At 41.8% G+C, this 19,818-nt stretch overlaps 1 protein-coding gene across 1 annotated transcript in view; it reads right to left on the bottom strand.

Annotated features, from left to right (window-relative positions):
* The window catches only part of cdh13 (cadherin 13, H-cadherin (heart)), a 463,737-nt gene that overhangs the window by 17,329 nt on the left and 426,590 nt on the right, over positions 1-19,818 (bottom strand). Inside the window, exons 13-14 of the mRNA XM_034685408.1 lie at positions 9,772-10,005; positions 7,252-7,470 (exon numbers count right to left, since the gene is read on the bottom strand). Coding sequence (XP_034541299.1) covers positions 7,252-7,470; positions 9,772-10,005 — 453 coding nt within the window. The remainder of the gene's footprint in view (positions 1-7,251; positions 7,471-9,771; positions 10,006-19,818) is intronic.

Below are 19,818 nucleotides of genomic sequence, written 5' to 3'. Positions count from 1 at the left end.
GATTGAAAGACTCTCCGCTGAGCCACAGCCGCTCCGCATCAATGCACCATCACCTCTTTCCTCGTGACAATGTCATTAACACTATTAGATCAGAACTATTGTTCACTGTTTGTTGAGCGCCCTGGCACACTGCTGTCTCAGTCATGCAACACATATCAGGGTTATGTGTTTGTTGTGATTGCAAGAGACAGACTGTAGCCAAGAACAAGATTTTATCCTGATACAAGCGTACTTGTTTAAAGTGTTCAGTAGGTTTCACAAGGCTTGGCTTGTAAACATGAAAACCATCTATGTAATGCAAAAGCAGCAGAACGTATCAGTAATAGTAATGCTTCCTGAAATCCATCAGCATTCATCTGCTGACACACCAGCATTTCATAATCCCTCTGAGCAGACTGTATGTGCTGTAAGTGCAGCCAACGACTTGAGTTATAAATCTCGTCTCTCAACTTCAAATCATCTCAAGTTGCTTATCGGACCATTAACAATGACCCATGCTCAGATGAGGGATTCCTGGCCAGGTAATGCTTCATTGATATCCAAAAAATCTCTCAGCACAGGAGTGACAAAAAACTGGCCTTCCTCCCAGAGGCTGTAAAGTTGTCAGCCAATGGGATCCAAAATCTGGCGGATAACTCTTTTTATTCTTGTAACTTAAATACTTAAAAGTAGAAAATGATCATCATCCAGCGTGTCTACCTTGCAGCTTTGGATTTATCAGTACCTTGGTTTAGCCCAGGGAAACTGATCTCATCTGGATTTCGGTAGAATATGAAACTTGCAAAATGCAGAGTGTAAATGAGGTCTGATATAACCACCATTGCATAAGCTCTCCTCAGTAAAGAATAAAGATGTTTGTGGAATATAATTATTTGTGTAAAAACTTAATGTGCAAGAAACAGTTGGGTACTGAGAGAGGAGCAGAGTCAAAAAAAGGGGGAGGAAAGGGGAGAGATGTAGACGCAAGGAGCGGAGGAAATGAAGCAGATTTGAGTGCTGCGTGGCCGCGCATACGCCGACAGCCTGGTGGGTAAAAACAGAACAAAACAGAGGAGTTTAATCTCCACACCTTTATTCCCGTCTCCTTTCCGTTCCTTCCCCTCCGGCTCTTTCCATTTTTCTCCCCCTCATCTCTCTCCTGCAGGGTCAGAGTTCAGCTCACAGATAAGGGAATTGAAACAGGATCCTCGCTGCCTCTCTGTCAGACTATCTGCCTATACACTGCAGCGATCAGTCCCCGCTATCTGTCCCCCAGCACAGGTCTCTGTGATGAGCTCGAGCAGGAGTCATCTCTCTGGGCGCCGGTGTGCATGTGTGTGAGAGTGTGTGTAGAGATGTTCTGCATCAGAATTGGTGGGACCTCTGCAGTAGCATCTCAGACTCCCGGCGGAGGCACACATGAACACACACAATCCTCTCTCTCTCTGTTCTCCTCGACCTCCACGTTGCATTCACTGACTGTATCCTGTCTCCTCTGGAAAGTAGCTGTGTTCTTCTTCTGCTCTCTCTCACCCTGTGTGTGTGCAGCAGGTCTGTCACAGCCTCCTGCTGCCAGACTGCCACACTTTCCTGAGCTGAGGTCTCCTCACAACTCACGACTCACGACTGAGACTCCTCTGCTCATCAGTGCAGCATCTCTCGTTGTGTGAGATGCTCCCAACTTTAATTAAAAAACTCTCAAGTGAAACTTTAGAAGAGGAGACTTGTAGGATTTTCTCTGCCATTATTGCTTTAAATGTTCCTGTCACTGTAAGGTTAGTATTGTGTAAGCTGAGAGTGTTCCCTTCCAGTCACTGTGGGTTTGTGTTGATTCATTTTGCATTTAAGGGCCCTGAAGTCTTTCTGCTTCTGTTTGAGCAGCCTTTGCAGAGTCAGTTGCATTTATTGCGAATTAAACTTGTAAAAAGCTCTAAAAGCCTGTACCTTGTGTGCCTTTATTTACCCAAAAGTTAAAAGGTTATAAGACTTCAGCTCGGGTTATACTCAAGTGGCAACCTCCGGTCTCAAGATATGAAGCCCATGCGGAAGTGTAATAAACTGCAATTCATCGAGCATCCGCTTGAGGCTGGCTGCAGAAACACCGGAAACCACATACACACCCATTCAAAAAAGACGATCTCTGCAGCAGAAATAAACATGTTTACAGCCTGGTTAAAAAAACTGCTTCGGTCTACGTAGCTCATTTCTCTATCGGCACACACAATAAGGGGGATGATTTTTTTCTAACACAGCGGTTCAGAAGATATTAAGATTACAAGTTTTTGCCCAAATAAGGACATGACTGACTTGACTCCCGGACAGGAACACATAGCTGTTGGCTAGGAGGCTCAAACCCCGCCTCTTTACCTCACACTAAGTTTGGATGAGTTCAGCATTTCCAATATGGCTTCAAAACAGCGCTCAGAAAAAGATGGGTGACGTCACGGATATTACGTTCATTATTTATACAGCCTATGGTTAAACTGCACACTGTTCCGTCTGTCTAAACGTGAATCAGTGGATATGAGTGGACAGGTAACTGGTGCTCGAGAGCAGGCTGCTGAAGAATCCGTCATCCTGCTTTATGCTTAATGAATGCCACCGTCTATCTCTGCACTGTTTACAGTAGCATAATGAACAGTACTGTCGTTCAGAGGAACAGGACATCTGCAGAGGAGAATCCCTTAATGTCATCCAATTATAATGCTTTCTAGTTCAGGCTCTGCAGCTGCTGCCATGGCAACCACAGATAACAACATATCTCTAAAAAGAAGAAGATGAGCATGGGGAGTGAAGAGGCTGTTCCGGCTGGGATACTCTCAGGATGGCTGCCATGAAACTTTCTGAGAGGTGGCTTCGCCTGCAAACGCTGATGCAGCATCAGCTTACGCTCATGATTAGTGTGTCTCAGTGAAACCGCAACTAATGGTCTATCAACGCCAGAGTGGGAAGTGCTTATGCTGCTGCTCGCTACACGTTGTCAGTTTAATGTAGTACTTTGCGTCCTGAATCTCCACTTTTTAACAGAGGTTGCAGGTAACTGACTGCCCTCGCTGCAACATGAAGACATGAAATAATTTAAGACCCTGCCAGACTGTGCACGGCCCTCTGCCATGTATGAGAGCTCAGAGAAATACAGCACAGACAGATTGATCCATTACCAGAGGAGAATCGATGGGTCATGCTAGATGTGGCGATTCACAGGAACTGGGTGAAAATGAGGAGATAAGACGCACAGATTCTGCCTGTAAGCAAAGGGTGGGTGGCTAGGGAGAGAGAGAGAGAGAGAGAGAGAGAGAGAGAGAGAGAGAGAGAGAGAGAGAGAGAGAGAGAGAGAGAGAGAGAGAGAGAGAGAGCAAAGAGAGACATCAGAGAGAGGAAACACACACAGACAGACAGAGCGTGAGTGGTGGTGATCAACAGGACATGTGAGACACAGAGGAAAGAGATGTTCAGATCGATAGAACAAAACAAGCGAGGAGAGAGAGAGCTGGACGGAGGAGATGATTTGTCTGCTGATCTTAAATAAAGGATTCCACATCAAGTCAAATCAATTAAAGACACAATGAGATCATTACAGGGCAATATTTAAAAAATATGATCACAAAGTACATTGATTGATACTTCTACTTCATCAATATTTCACAATGCTGTCAGTTTGAGGAGTTACTAAAAGTATAGAACCCTGGAGGAAGCCTGTGGTTCATGTGTTAACATTCAGAGGATCATTAAGGGTGATCATAAAGATTATTAAAATGAATTATTATTATTATTATTATTATTATTATTATTATTATTATTATTATTATTATTATTATTATTTTATTATTATTTTATTAATTTATTATTTTTTCTTTTCTGTGCTTTTGGGAAGGGAATGCCGGTACATATCTTTATCTGAAAATCTGCTTTGTACACAAAATGAGCCTTGAATTTTGTTATGTTCTGAAAATGATAAAACATTATATATTGGAAATAAATATATATAAACCACTTATCTTTTTAAATCACAAGTGGATGCCAAAAAAGCAGTTTCGTTATCAGCTTGGCCGTTGTTTACTTTCACTTTCAGAAACTTGATATCCAGCCACACTTGACCCAGAATACTGCAAAACTGATCTAACAGAACAGACATACTACAGACTATTCAAATGCAGTATGCAGTATGCAGTACGTACTACCTTCGTAGGAAATGTTTTTGTAAATCATCACATGTGATGCTGAACAGCCAATCAAATCTTGTACAGAGATACACACAGGAAAGAGCTGGCTGAGAGGACTGATGGCAGCATAAGGAAATAAGTCAAACACATAAAAATAGACAAAACAAGCTCTGAATAAAAACTGTACACAGGAAAAATAAAAATGAACATATCAAGAACTGACTGACCCCTATCATCACCAAGGGGTCAGTTCGAACCACCATGCCTCTCACCATACTGAAGTGAATATTTAAATCCAAGTACAAATCTTTTGAGTAATCATCATCTGACTGGATCTGAACTGAGAGCTCAGAAAATAAATGAACCACAGCCCAGCATCAATCCATCAGAGTCCTGGCACGATCATTCACTGCCCAACAACGAGCAAATGTTCACATTTAGTGTCAACATAAAAAATCGTTCTACTGACTCAGGAGCCGCCCGAGACGATTCAGACCTGATTTAAAATCCTGACAAAGTGGGCTAAAGCTTACTGCTCGCACAAAGATAAACAAAGAGGTTTGATTGTTAATGTGTCAAATTCAACCTTTTAATTAAATTTCTAAAGTTCAGAAAAAATGAATATTCCTCCTTCAAAAAGGCTTTGTTATGTTCATCATCATTTAAGTGCATACTTTAGATTAACTACAGTGAGTTAAGAACATTTACCCCATATTATTGTTATTATTGGGATTTTTAAGTTATATTTTTGGCCTTTTTTGCCTTTATTTTATAGGACAGTTGAAGAGAGACAGGACATGTGGGGAGTAGTGAGTGGGGGAAGAGATGGTCGACCGGCCAGGAATCGAACCAGCGACCCCTGCGACGAGGACTGTAGCCTCTGTATGTGGGGCGCTTAGACCGCTAGGCCACCAGCGCCCCATTGTTACTATTGTTATGATTAACACCCTCATGTTCATAAAAAGTTTTGTTAAACCACTGTTAATTTGATTTAACAGTCAGTGTTTGACAGCCTAAAGATGATTTAAGATATATGGTATTGAAAGCTTATCAGACACCATGGTGGTCGGGCCCTTAATTGAAGACATTTTCCCTCCTTGGACCTCTGGAAGTTTCAATCAAAGACCCCTCGTCTAAACATTCAAAGAGCCACAACAGGAGTCTAAAAAGCTCCAAATGTGGGGATATTTCTGGAAAAACATTTTTTTCTGCGTTTCTGGAAAATGTTCCAGGAATTAAACAGAATTAAGTTTAGTTTTGAAGAACACCTTCAGAGATGGAGCTTTAAAAACTCTTTTTGGTCTGTAGTCATGTGGCGGCTGAATCAGAGGTTTTGTGGAACACTGGACTTCATGCAATATGCACCTTAACTTATGCATGGCAGATGCAGTTTATATATATTGTGCATGCGCCAAGGTGGCGGGCTGCTTGTTTGTTTACGTCTGCTTGTGCTTAACCGCATGTTTACAAGAAATCCTTGCTGTACTTCACAGTTTTGAAAACACTGTTTGCAATTAAAGCTCACTCAAGAAGAGTGTTCTTCTGTTGTCTTTGAAGTGACAGACTGATCACACATAATCACAAACTACTGGTCACCTTTGGTAAGGGCAGGTTTTTTTTTTAAACAGAGAAAATTCTGTTTTGTTTTTTTCTCTCATGTGGACGTAGCCTGAGTATCCAGAGAGTTTTGATCCTCTAAAATGTTTAATGGGCATGTTCATCAATAACATTAAAAATACAACACAAAGTTGTGTCAATGTAAACAGAATTTTGTTTTCAGCTGACAAAGGATGTCTCATGCGGGGGCAAGCTGAGTTGACGCTTTAACTGACTATATAACTGACTTCATGTTTCCTCTACGTCAATGATTCCCTGATCTTTGGAGAATAAGAGAAGGTCACTCAGCAGTACTTCAGTCCTCTCAGGTTCCACTCGGTCTACAGTTGCTCACACAGAAGACTTCCACTTCATTTACTAACAGGTTAAACAATGTTTTTATATCTGGGGGACTGGAGGTGTTTTCCAGTTTGTGCTTCACATGTAAGCAGAAACTGCAGCCTGACTGGCTGTTGTAGTTATTTCTGCTCTGTGTCGGACTGTTTGATCGATTCATGTGAAGAAGAAGCTTTTTTTAGAAACCAGTTAGAACTCAGTATTTTTTTCAAGATGTTTTAGTAGCCAGTGGATTTTATTAAGAAAGCAGAAGAGAGAGAGGAAACCACCTGAATAGAAGAGGGATGACACGCAGCTGAAAGGGCGAGGGGTTAAAATGAAACCAGCGCCACTGCAGAGTGAAATTAGTCTCCGTACACTGATGAGATATCAAGGTGCCTGACTGACGTAGATTTTATTGCAATCTTCCTCTGAGGTCTTCTTGTACCCAGCTCTGAGATGTAATAACTACATCTCTGTTACTATGCCTCCCTCTTCTCTTAATGTCTCTTTTTCTCGTACCACCTATCTTCTCTCTTTCTTTCCCCACGACCCATTTTCTCTTCATGTACTCCCACTCCAACTCCCTGCTACATTAGGCCTCTGGTCTTTAGTGAATCCCACAATGAGCCACAGAAAACAAGCCCAGAAGAACAGGATCTGAGGGCCTTATTGTTGCAAATGATTTTCCATTTCAGCTAACTAGCTGTTGGACGTCCACCTTTTATACATTTGTGTTGTGAATGGTGGAGGCTGAATTATTCATGCTAATGTATAATGGCTTCAATGAGATATTCAGAGTGAATTTCACTTCCTGGGGACTGCCAGAGGCACGTCATGAAAATCTGAGGACATGTGGAGTGCACAAGACATAGACGAGCAAAATGAATGCAAAAATAAAAGAAGACTTCATAATGCATGAATGCCAAGCATGCAAACAGCGTGTCAGTGTCACAACACACTTGTGTATCTATCAGACTGCTGAACAGCTTTTATTAACATGAATATAACATCAGTATCGACTGAATGACATTCTGCCTCTTGTGATTTCCAGATTTGAAGAAGAGGAGTCTACTTCTTTATGTATATATAAATAAATATATAAAAAAAACTGCAATAAAACATCCCCCTCTTCTTTTGAAAGTGAAGTTAGAGTTAAAGTTTTGATGTTACTTACAGAGTAGGCCGAGCAGGAGTGTCACGAGCAGCACATGAAGGCTGGCGAGGTGGGAGTGGGCAGAGCTGCAGTGCATCTTGTTCTTCTTACAGACACACACCTGAACTTTGACCTCTGTGCTGTTAGACAAAGGGGGAACCCCTGAGTCGGTGATGAGCAGCGGGAGCTGGTAGTTGGCTTTCTTCAGACTGTGTAGAAGCATGATTTGGGAGTGTGTGGCTGCGGGGGACACACAGAGGAAGAAGAGGGTTAAGAAAGCGAAAGCACAATCCCACGTCTTGCATTTAGTGTCCATCTATTCCACATTAAGAGCTGCCCACTGTGCACAGCTTAACATAATATGTGCATTACAATAAAGAACTTTAATGCCTCAAGTGTTTGCAAAGCTATTCCTGACAAGTGAAGCAACAGAAATTGGCACCACTTAGGTTGCATAAGATTGTTACATTATGTTGCATCACTTTTTTAAATTCCTAAAGAGGCTCCAGAAGAAAAACAGTTCAGTTCAGTCCATGCTGAAATGTGCAATAATATGCAAAGTGGTGTGTTTTCTTGCCTGCCACAGATGATAGCTATAAGAGGACTTTTGGTTTTATAGCAGAATTCAAAAATTCAAAACAGCGTACACGAGAAACGTAAGCAGCAGCTATTTAAAACGTGCAAAAGCCTGTAAATGTAGAAATCACACAAAGCTCTTTCATCACAGTTTTTCAACATGCCTGAGCGGGGTGTGAAATGCAGATCTGCAAACTTTCAGATCCAGCAGATCTACTTCACTGCAGGTTTTTATAAGAAACAAACTGTTCTTCTATTTTTATATGCATCTAACAGGTTACACCTCAGCCACATGGACTGTTGCGTCCACAGAGGTGCAGGTGACAGGTTAAAAAAACCCCACAAGACTTAAAGTGTCTTTGCAATATCACAGCTTTTTTTTTGCAAGTTTTCCCTGAACGTCTACTAATTAATTCTAGTGAATCCTTTTAACAAACCGTTTGTCTTTTTGCAAATTACACGTTCTCTTCTTTGCATTAACGAGAGAAAACGAGAAGCACTCTGGTGTTTGTTTAGCGTTAAGCAAGCATTGGCTAATTAAGCTCAGAATAAAGAATTAAAACAGTCAGCCTGGCTCATATAGTTTTTAAACGTTTGTACATATCTTTAAATTGAAACTTAATGTGTCGTGACTGGGAGCTGTGAGGATTTTCTGCCCACAGGACAGAGCCTGGCAAGCTGTGTCCCTTCGTTTTCAGTCGTGACATTAACCTGATCACACAAACATGCTCTCAGCAGCTTCATAAATACTCTGCAGGGATAAAGAGGTGTGACTCTTTGCATAAACCTATTTGAAAAACAGTAAATGTAAAACTTTACTACTGTCTGTATGTTACATCTGTGATTGTTTTCTCATGTCTGGATCTTTAACTTTATTGAGTCATTTGGTCTGAAAAAAATGAACACCATTCTGTAACATATCTGAAAACATCCACAGATCAATGCGTGGAGAATTGCATTCCTAGTCTTAGAGAAAACTGAAGCTATTTTCTCACTGGTGGGGTACAACCACCAGCTGTCTACCTCTGGTTCTGCACCAAACAAACACAAACACAAACACAAACACACACACACACACACACACACACACACACACACACACACACACACACACACACACACACACACACACACACACACACACAAACACGCACGCACGCACGCACGCACGCACGCACACACGCACACGCTCACACGCATTCACAAACCAGCACAGTGCCAGTCCATTTCAGTGGGAGCTGGCTCTTTCTCTGCTGGTCTTGTCTGTCTCTTCCAGCAGTGGTGATTGAGGAGTGTCTGTACCTCCCTCTCCTGCTGTCAGTCACAGCTAATACCTCTGGGCAGGTTTTAGCTCTGCCCTGTCACTCAAACAAAAACACACACACGCATACTCACACACACTGGGCTTCATGCAACCATGAATCAGTGTCTTGGTTTATGTCTACTCTCCTCCCTCTTGCTTTCTTGTATGAATTTACTTCTCATCCTTGTCACGTGTGTGTGCTAGCTACAGGAGTGAAGAGCCCTCTGCTCTGTATTCAGCATGGGCTCACGTTAACACTGTGTGGGATAAAATGAAAATTGCAGCTATGTAACTTGACCCTTGACTATCCTTACAGATAAATTTACTTTTGAGCTTTGTCTCCCTCATTTCTCTCTTTTTATTTCTAGTCCTCCATTCCCCAGGGAGCCTTTTGGAAAGCCTGTGAAAATGGGATCAAATCTCTTGGTGAGAAAAAGTAGTGAGGGAATAATAACAAGGTGTAAAATACCTCACATACACTGAAACATATTCTGGTCCGCTCAGGTTACAGGGGGTCAACAGATGGGTGTTTCAGCCTCTCTTATGAAGCACTCATTGATTTTTCAAAGGCTTGGTGTTTTTGTTATTAGTTTTTATTATTGCTACTACAGCTGTTGAGTTTCCTCTGAAAGCATTCAAATATTTCAACATGAAGTACTCACAGTTGACCCTGGTGACCCTCCATGTTTTATCAAGGCCGGGCTGTTTCCCTAGCTCGATCTTAAAGGGTGCAGCGTTGGGAGGCAGGTCCTTGTCCCGCCCTCCTACAATGGCCACATTCATGTCATGGGCGTCTTCGCACACTCGTGCTACCGATGGCACCACATAGGGGGCGTTGTCATTGAAGTCTTCCAGGTAAATAACCAATGAGCCGGTCCCTGTGGCTGGAGGGCTTCCTGGAAACACACAATAAACACACACATGTTAGGAAAGGAGAAAAAAGCACGATAGTTAATTAAGTCACAGCAGGATTTAATGCCGTCGTCAAAGAGCATTGAAGAAACCTGCAACCTTCTGCAATGTCAGAATGTTCCAGACAACAAAGAACAAAGTCAGATGCTTTTTAAAAATACAAATGCCCATAAATGTTTTAAGACCCATCTGGCTCTTTTCTCCCCAGTTGACCCAGTTTAACCCACAAAAATCCTTAAAGAGTTATTTATGGTCAGAGGAGCTTGAATCGTAGAGGCTCATGTTTTACAAAAGAGCATTTTGACCGAGAACACAGCGGCTTGTTTGTATGAGATTACACCTTATTGAAGGAGCAGGCTTTAAAAACAGCTCGGCTCTTCTCTATTACTTCTCTCTGTTTCGCTGCGATTAGAGGTTATTAAAAAATCCACGCCGCATTCACAACAGCACCAGAGGTCAGTCGGCAATTAACACCTAAAGACAAGATCTGTAATTGGAAAATGGCTCTCCTCCACCTCTTCAAGGGAGAAAAAATATATTCGCAGACAATTTAGGGCAGAACAAAGAGGGGCAAGTCAAGGGATAGGAGCAATAAATGTCACGTGGTGCTCCAATTAAACGCTGGATTTTTGAGAGCAGTATGAAAACGATGTCATCACTGAGAGGGAGGCCTGGCCGAGATTAAACGCTGGGGACAAACATGAAAAAGAACACGAAAACAAGCATGTCTTTGGACTGTGGGAGGACGCAGGAGAACCCAGAGGGAACAGAATCCCCGACCAGGATTTGAACCAGGAACCTTCTTGGTGTGCATGATTGCTTTTCACTGAATACCTTGCCCAAGGGTTAAGCACAAATATTGTTCACATCATGCAGTGTGCAACCAATTCTACTAAGTATTATAAGTGTGGTGAGAAAACTGTGACTGAGCTGTATCAGGGTTGAGTCACAAAGTGAGATTTGGATCAGCAAGGACAAAACTTTGCTCATAAATATGTATGATGTTGATGTTCATCAGTCTAGACCTTTGCTAGTAATGCCACTGCACAACCTTTCTGGATTTCAATGTAACTCAATGTACCATACCACTGCACTGAATATAATGCACTTGACTACTAAATTTTTAAATCTTATAACAGGCCAGAGATCAGACATTGAAAGTCTTTATTACTGAATCCATCCATCCATCCATCCATCCATCCACCCAACCATCCATCCATTATCTTGACCGCTTATGCCGTTCGGGGGGGGGGGGGGGGGGGACCCACACATGCACGGGGGAGAACATGCAAACTCCACTCAGAAAGGCACCTCACTGACCGGGGATTCAGACCAGCAACCTTCTTGCTGTGAGGCAACAGCGCTACCCACTGCACCACTCTGCAGCCTAAGCTGTATCTAAATAAACATATAACTATTACTATTATTATTATTATTATTATTATTATTATCTTTTTACCACCAGAGTCTGTGTGACAACCTCGAACAAACGTCACAATCCTCTTTAGTTCCTTTCAGGTGTAGATCTTTTGATGCATTTGAAACAGCTCTTGAATGCATGTTGAATTTAAGCTTGAAGTATAAGTTAAGAGTTCAGACAAAGTTCGTTTCAAAATCAGGGCTCAGTACAACTTACACCACCTGTTTGCATGCACAACACCTAAACTTCTTACCTGACCTCCCAAGCAAACACCCACTGGTTTTGGCTATAGGTAAAAACTGACACACTGAGACCTGACCATGGACTCATGTTTTATACCGAGGGGCCAATAAACAATTAAATATGCACAGGTCATGACCATGTCTATGTGAAAGGCAGGGAGAACCTCATGTGAATAACATTTTTATATTCAGGTATGAATCTTCTCAGCACATGTAGCCCACACATCACCTAACACACACTCCATCGCCTGGATCACTACCTGAAGCTTATTTAGACTCGTTGTTCCACAGACAGTAGCACATTACTGCTGACTTACAACGTTTTCAGGAGATGCTGCACAAATGAAGCTCAGCAATCAAAAAGATTGTCCTCTACTCATTCATTAAGTCATCATTCATTCATATCACTCTCTTCCTGCCTTTCTCTCTATATCATCAGTGTTTACTCTGAACAGTGCTCAACCAACCAGATGTTACCACCATCTTAATCGGCCAATCATCCTACTGCTGCCAAACTTTGAATCTGTTTTCCTCACTGCTCCGTCAATTTGCAGTTTCAGCATGGGTTGTCCTCACCCCTCGCCTCCACTATCAGTGTCTGTGCACTCCTTCAGATATTCACCCTCCATCACATCCTGCAATCTCTCACCACCACCGCCACTACCACCACCACCACCACCACCACCAGTGTCTAGACTCATCCCCCCTTTTGATCACAGAAAATGTCATGATGGGGTCTAATCACCAAAGACATGTTAAACAAGTCTTTTGTAAAATCTGTAAAACAAATATTTGTTAACAAGTCATTAAGTCTCTCCTAAATTAAATGATTGTATGTTCTGTCACTGTAGAAGAGCAACATCTGCATCATGATATCATATTTTACCTACTGGGAAAACACAGCTGGAATTCTCTCCTGTGGTGATGTAACTACAGGAGTGATTTGCATGGGCATGCATGCAAAACTACTCCCACTCCTCCAGCTTTTCACTTCTTAATACACTGTTGAGGTTTTGCTTCAGTGTTGCTGAGTCAAGATGTGAAAGGTTAGAGCGAGATGCACCAACTGCTCTGTTTTTGTTTGTAAAAAACAGATCAGTTGTCTTTATTCTGTCCAAACACTGCAGCTCCAAAGAAAACAGTGGTTGCTTTTTACTTTTAACAACAATGTGCGGCTACAGCTGCTGCTAATTTGTTTTTGTGTGCCAACCACTTCACCTCAGACTGCTCAACAACGAGGGCCGACCACTTACAGTTATACATGAAAGGCAAGACAGTTGGAAACACACTCAACAGCCACTCCGAGACTTGCTGTTGTAATCGTATGAACAACTGCATACATGAAGAAGTTTCTCATCATCAGATCCTCATATTTTACAACATCAGAAACTTTGATATTAGAAAAAATATGTAGCTAGAAGCAAAGTCTAAACTGAAATCAACACAGCTGCGTTTGCAAAATGAGAGAACACACATTTCGTCAATGCGCAAATTAAGACTTTTTATATAACTTTACTGCACGATAGATCTTATAAATAACTTCTGTTTATTCCCTAAAACTTGTTTTTTTGGCTCTGATATATGCTTGTAGCATGTATGACAGCTTGAGATGTGATATTTCCGCTGCAGCCCCATGCATGAAGACATAACTGGAAACCATAAGCATATGTAATTTTACATCTATTAACAGTTTCAAGTCTCTGGTGTTAGCCTATTTTAGTCTGTGTTGGGTTAGGGTTAGGGTCTGATGTTAGGAAAGCAAAATCAATCCGTGTTTCATATTGCAAAAGTCATACAGGTCAGGGAAGTGTCCTGCTCTCTACATAATTCTCTGCTCTGCATCTGTCTCAAACCGTTGTCACCCTACCCCTTCAATCAACAGTAAAGCAGCCATTCAGAAAAGAGCCTTGTTATCATAACCCCGCCCACTCAGATCTCTGCATGGATAATGAGGTTTGTAACTGAGGGGCTGCAGATTTCTTCAGAGGCTGAATTTGGGATGTTTTTTTGTTTTTTTTTCCACTTGTCTGCATATATATTTCTGGTTTGTGTCATGTTTGTCACAAACTGTCAAATATTAATGCAATTTATTCTTGCAGCAAAAGAAAAGAAAAAACATTTTTCTTCTATGCTTGTGACTGTGTGCATGCGACCATCACCATCCCTCTTAGAACTCTGGCCTATCTTTTATTGACAGCTAATATCATGTTCTGTAAAAGAGGGCGTGCGCACCTCGGTGGACCAAAAAGATAAAATAAAGTAAAAAAAAAAAGAATACACAAAGATATACAAAGGGACAGGGAAAGAGAAGGAGAAAGAGACCTAAGACACTTAGATGCAGAGGGACCATCTCACCATGACGCCAAAAACACGTGCAGTGATACTAATGATTAAGCAACCCTTAGTGTCCACAATCATTACTGAAGCTTGGGTCACAGAGGGTTGCCGCCGTGCTGTGTTCTATTTGTGTAACAAGACCACCACTGGTGCAGATGATACCATTTGGGTCAGATCAGCCGAGCAGCTCAGCCCGGCACCCGGGCCGCGAGAGCAACGCGCTGCGGATGACCCAGGCCAGGGGACAAGCCAAGGACCCAGACCGGAAGCAAAGAGGTACCGCCGGGGCACCCAGGGTGACCCCCAGGTCACCCAGCAGGATGAAAGGGGGGCAAGGGGGGACAGATCCCGCAGCCCCCCAAAGGAACACCTCCACAACACCGCCCCCACAGCCCCCCAAGACAGAGTCAAAGGAGCCACCAGGGCCGAGGGGGCCCAGCACCAGGAGCAGACAGCCAGGCAGCCGGGCAGGACCCGAATTCATTGCATCTGAATTCAGAAACTTGCTTAAAAGATAACTAGGATGTATTAGCAGCTAAAAAATACTGTTATGAGGGACACCAACCAGCCCTCATTCACTGGCATTCTGAATTAAATAATAAAATTAAAAAGGGAATTAAATCGGTGAAATCCACTTCAGCTATGACGGCTTCATTTTGCTATTATTTCAAATTTAAAAACAGTACCTGCCAAACAGAGGGGGTGTCGGATCAATGTTATAGATCACTAAAGCAGAAGATTATACGATATCATTTTTAGGCAGTATGTTTTGACCTTCAACATTTGCAAAGCCTTCTAGGATGGGGACTAATGCATGTTTTAAACACACATATCATTATCTCAGGTAATGCTGATGGCTTAGTAATAAATACAGAAAAGGATGCTAACCTCATCTTAAACTTAGGTCATTCAAAGAGTGAGAAAACCTGCGTAGCAGGTTTAGAATGACTGTGAACATTAAAAAATATATACTGTAACCCCAAACAAATGTAACCTGTCAGTCTAAAATCATTTTTTACTTTGGAGGAAGGGCTCATTACATTGTAAATACTAAGATGGAAATAAATGCAACAAATCTTGAGCTCATAACAACTCCTCACTTTTACATTTCTCTTGGTGTGTTCTTGATTTAACAAAAAAAACTGTAAGCAACACCACGCTCCAGATCATTAATAACTTGGTATCTATCGGTTGGTATCTATCGATATATATATATATATATATATATATATATATATATATATATATATATATATATGTTTTTATTTTCACCAAAGATAAGACTGAAGCATTGAGTGCTTCGCTTTGAGTTTTGCTGTGTTCCCACAACAGGTGGGCTTCGTGTAGGGAGGCTTAATTTTAATGACACAGCAAAACTGAGAGTGCAGAGTAATATCAGTAGCAACAAGCAGCACAAAATGATGGAAACTGCGTCTTTAAAAGGTTCATATATTTTACATCAGAGGTCACATTGATGCATTTAAAGAGAGACTTAACAGAAACGTAGGGATGCAGAGTAAGTGCAGATCACACACTAGCTTATAGATGTTGGATGATGATGATAATACAGGGGGAAATGTGTAAATGGAGGCAGATACCCTTAGGTATCTGTTAATACACCAGGGTGGCCCACCGGGTGTCTTCTATGTATGAAAGCACTGCTTTAACATCCTGCTATACAGTGTGCATATATTTCCAAACACAATTTATTCAACAGAGATATTCATTACATCAAATAGTGTCCATGCTTACATAATTAAATCATGTGATTCCACAAAGTAGATGGATTTCACTGTCCCTGTTATCACTAACACAACATTTTCATGCATTTAATTTTTTTTTTCTCGAGGGATCAACCAAGTAACACTCACCTAGATACAGTGTCGACCACGCCTCCTCACTATAACTGAAGGGCCCTCCTCGCTCCGAGTTGCTCTGAGGATTCTTATAAATCACTCCTAAGCTAGGACTCCTTGTTCGAATTTCTAAAGCTTAGCGAGGAGCTCTAATAGAGTATTCTCAGGAAATGAGCACAGGTGTTTATAGTCAGGGGAGCTAAGAAGTGATGCTCTAAATGTTATCAAGCAGTTAGCTGAAGAGATGACCGGAATGGAGGCTGCTGCACAAACTAACTACTCCTTAGAGAACTGATACTTTCATATAAAATGGTTTTCACTAACTTTAAATTAATGCATTTTATTACCCGGCTTTCTTACTCATTTTCTGGCTGTGTGAGATGCTTGATTCTGATTGGTCAAACCCCTTGACTACAGTTATTAACTTTCACAAACTTGAGCAACACCAAAGACAAACTGATCACACGGCATGTCAAATCAATCCGTGGAAAAGAGTTCCGGCACATTTAGCTTCTGCTTGTTGACACCATAGACCGTAAGGTGAGGTAAAACCGTTCCAGCCATTAGCATCATATTGGTAAACGATGTGGCTAATGTCAGTTTCGGGGGAGTCATCCCTAACATAGGGCTGTGAGAACACAGGTACGCTCTCAGTTTCGGTTAGCATGCTTACTCAGCAGGCTACAGAGATTTTCCAATTGAATCCTGTCAAGCAATATTCACCGGAGCAGGTGAGAGAAACTTTAGGCTAGCAATGTCTAAAAAGAAACTTAAAACTTGAGCGGTGGTGATGATAGCAGCAGGGTTCAAAGTTGTGACATTTGCCTCTTTTATTTTTAAAGGTGTGTGATCCGCAGAGTTCAGAGAAGAAGGAGAGTTGAATGAGGACAGTTTCATGTTCAATCGGCAGATAAGAATCCATCACCATGGAACACTGACTGACGAGGAATCACTGGGACTATTTCTTAAAAACTGGATACATAAATCATTTGAGATCGATAAAATAATATTTTTAATCAATGTTTTCTGCCAATGTGTTTTCAGTTTTTCAGTCAGTAGCCGTGTAATAAGTGGGATAATGAATGGTTGGCAGGTGGTCATGGGAAATAGAACGCCTTAAGGGGGAGACAAGACACCTCCGCTTTGCCTCGGGGTCTTGTCTCACCCTGTCAGGATTCGATTTCCCATAACCACCTGTTAACCATGCCCCTTACATAATAACCTGGCATCAGTTTGGTAAACCTGTGCAAGGCTATCATAACTGATTTGGTTGGATGTATTTTTAACATATAGCTGTAAACATTCCCTGCAGGATATTTCCCCTGCCTCTGAAACACCGAAAGCCTCTCTGTAAATGCACTGTAACTGCTTTTCTTGAAAAATACCCAAGCCTTCTTAAATGACATGTCAAAGACACCTGAAAATAAATCAGATGGAAAATTTCTCATCTCCATGCCGAGGCTTTTTATTCACACACTGTCTCTTAAACAGAAGCAACATAAATTGTTGCCGGGGCTGCTGAATCCCTCAGGCAGGGCGATGGTGGCAAGTATCCAAGCTCTAAATATTTACTATTTGTGTAAAAGCATGAAAGCACTCTGTGTCGAGTGTAGTGGAAACCTTAAAGGCATGTGTAGGTGCGGATGCTTTGAGATAATGGCAGGAATTCAACCTCATGTAGACCCATGCAGACACCTACCCACACATACACACACACACATGCACACAAGTGGCTACTCTTCCTCCCTGCATTACCATCAACCCACATGCACTGGGTCAATGATAAAAGCTGAAATGCTTTCACTTTGCTGGAACAAAAGATACTGTGTTAACAGTAAGTAAAAACACTTCCATCAGACTTTTAACCCTCTCTTAAAACACCAGGTGCCTGTAACTAAAAATATGTTTCTGTCAGGGCAGGAGACGCAAGAGGAATGAATGATGGATGGCAGAGTGGCAGAGGCAGAGTGTGATAAATCCACCTGAAACTGAAGATGTTCTGCTTTCTAACAGCCGCAGAGGAATCAGATCCAGCCAGTGAGTGTTTTACGGGTAATCATTGTGATCTGTTTGTTTGCAAAGCTCCAAACTTTAATTTGATTCTCTGCTGTAAAGCCATCAGCAGGCTGTGGTTGTGAGAGATAGAGAGAAATCAAATGTAATGGTTGCACGTTTGGGATTTCTTCTGCATCATAGTCGTGAAATGACTGCTATCTCTGCACCCGGCTGGGCTTTTCTGTATGCACTCAAGGAATAAAACAAAACTGCAAACAGCCTTGTATACTGTAGAGAAGTAGCACTGTGACAATATCAACAGCAGATCAAGAGCGGAGAGGAATTACTTCAGCAAAGGCAGACTTCAAATGTATTCAAAAGCAAATCAAAGACAGTAGCTCTTCAGGCGAGACCCAAGATAATCTATTATCACGCGGAAGGTGAGACCAAGAGAGAGAGGATAGGGCTCAGATCCCCCGTCAGCAAAAGATGCAAATTTCAACCCATTTGCAGTGGGAGAGCCGGTCTCTGTGCTTGGCTAGCTTTAAATGAAGCTGTTTGTCTTCCTAAATGAATACTCCCTGCGTCTAATCACTCTATTTCTCTGCCCCTCTCTTCTCCCACACCTCCTTATCTCCATTGCATCATGGCCCTGTCATCATCAGCCTGCCTCAGCATCAATGGAGCTTGTCTGCTGGCCTTTCCTTCACACCAGCCTGTCATAAAGGTTCTGATTGAACATGCTGCAGGTTTTTTACAGGAGACAGCCAATTTATGGATCATTCTTGCTATAACAAGTCAACCCGAGTGTGTGTGTTAGGCACTAAAAAGAACATAGACAGTAAAGTAGGCCACATTACAGAAAGAAGGGGCACGGAGGGATTCACTGTGATGCCAAAAAAAGACTTTCAGGGTGCTGATTAAGTGTCAAAGTCTGTCCTCTCATTGTGTTGCTTTAGGGGTGCCACTGTCACACATGTGGCTTGGCTGGCAGGAGAGAGTTCCTGCCTACTTAGAAACGGTTTTAACTTCATGTTCATGTCATGCAAAATGACTATCCCTGGAAAATGTCTTGCAGAGATAATACGTGTCAGTGACATTTAAAGGATGCAACTTGGATACGTTTTGTGAGTCAAGTCACTCATCCAGTTATGTTCCCCTTTTGAAAAAGTATCTGTTTCAATCACAACCACACACACACACACACACACACACACACACACACACACACACACACACACACACACACACACACACACATCTATTTATTGACACAATCATTTGAGAAGAGCCAAAAATATGATTAATGAAAATGTGAGGGACGAATGCCTCAAATCCCATTCTCCAGAATACAGAGTTTTTGCACAATATTCATGTTTCTACCAATAAATTAAGATGTATAAAACAAGACAGATCAGCCAACCCCCCCTAATGTCCAAGCACACTGGGATATGTTCACAAGTCCCATCCAAACTTGGGATGTATGCATTTGTTTGACTAAATAATGAAACAAAGCTGCAATCCTTAGCTGAACTGATTCTTCTGTTGATTTGAAGAAGATAAGGCTATAGAAATAGCTATAGATGGAAATGGCTATAGAAATACTCTTGTGTTGGTGTTACGGTTTTCTCCAAGTGGCAACCTGTGGCCACAAGAATTGAAGCCTATGCTTAAGTGTTAAAAACTGCAGTTCATCAAGTGTTTCCTTGAGGCCGGCTTCGGAAGTACCGGAAACCTCATACACACTCATTTAAAAAAGCGGATCTTTACAGCAGAAATAAACATGTTTACAGCCTGGTACAAAAAACGAGTGTAGCCTGGATAGCTCATTTCTCGATTGGCACACACTGTACGGGGGTGAATTTTTTCACAACGCAGCAATTTCGAAGATATTAAGATTACGAGTCTTCCAATGAGAGACACAGCTGACTTGATTTTTAGATGGGA

Source organism: Notolabrus celidotus, chromosome 6, assembly GCF_009762535.1.
Source record: "Notolabrus celidotus isolate fNotCel1 chromosome 6, fNotCel1.pri, whole genome shotgun sequence".
NCBI lineage: Eukaryota > Metazoa > Chordata > Actinopteri > Labriformes > Labridae > Notolabrus > Notolabrus celidotus.
The sequence above is the reverse complement of the archived record's forward strand: the minus strand, read 5'-3'. Positions and strand labels throughout refer to the sequence as shown.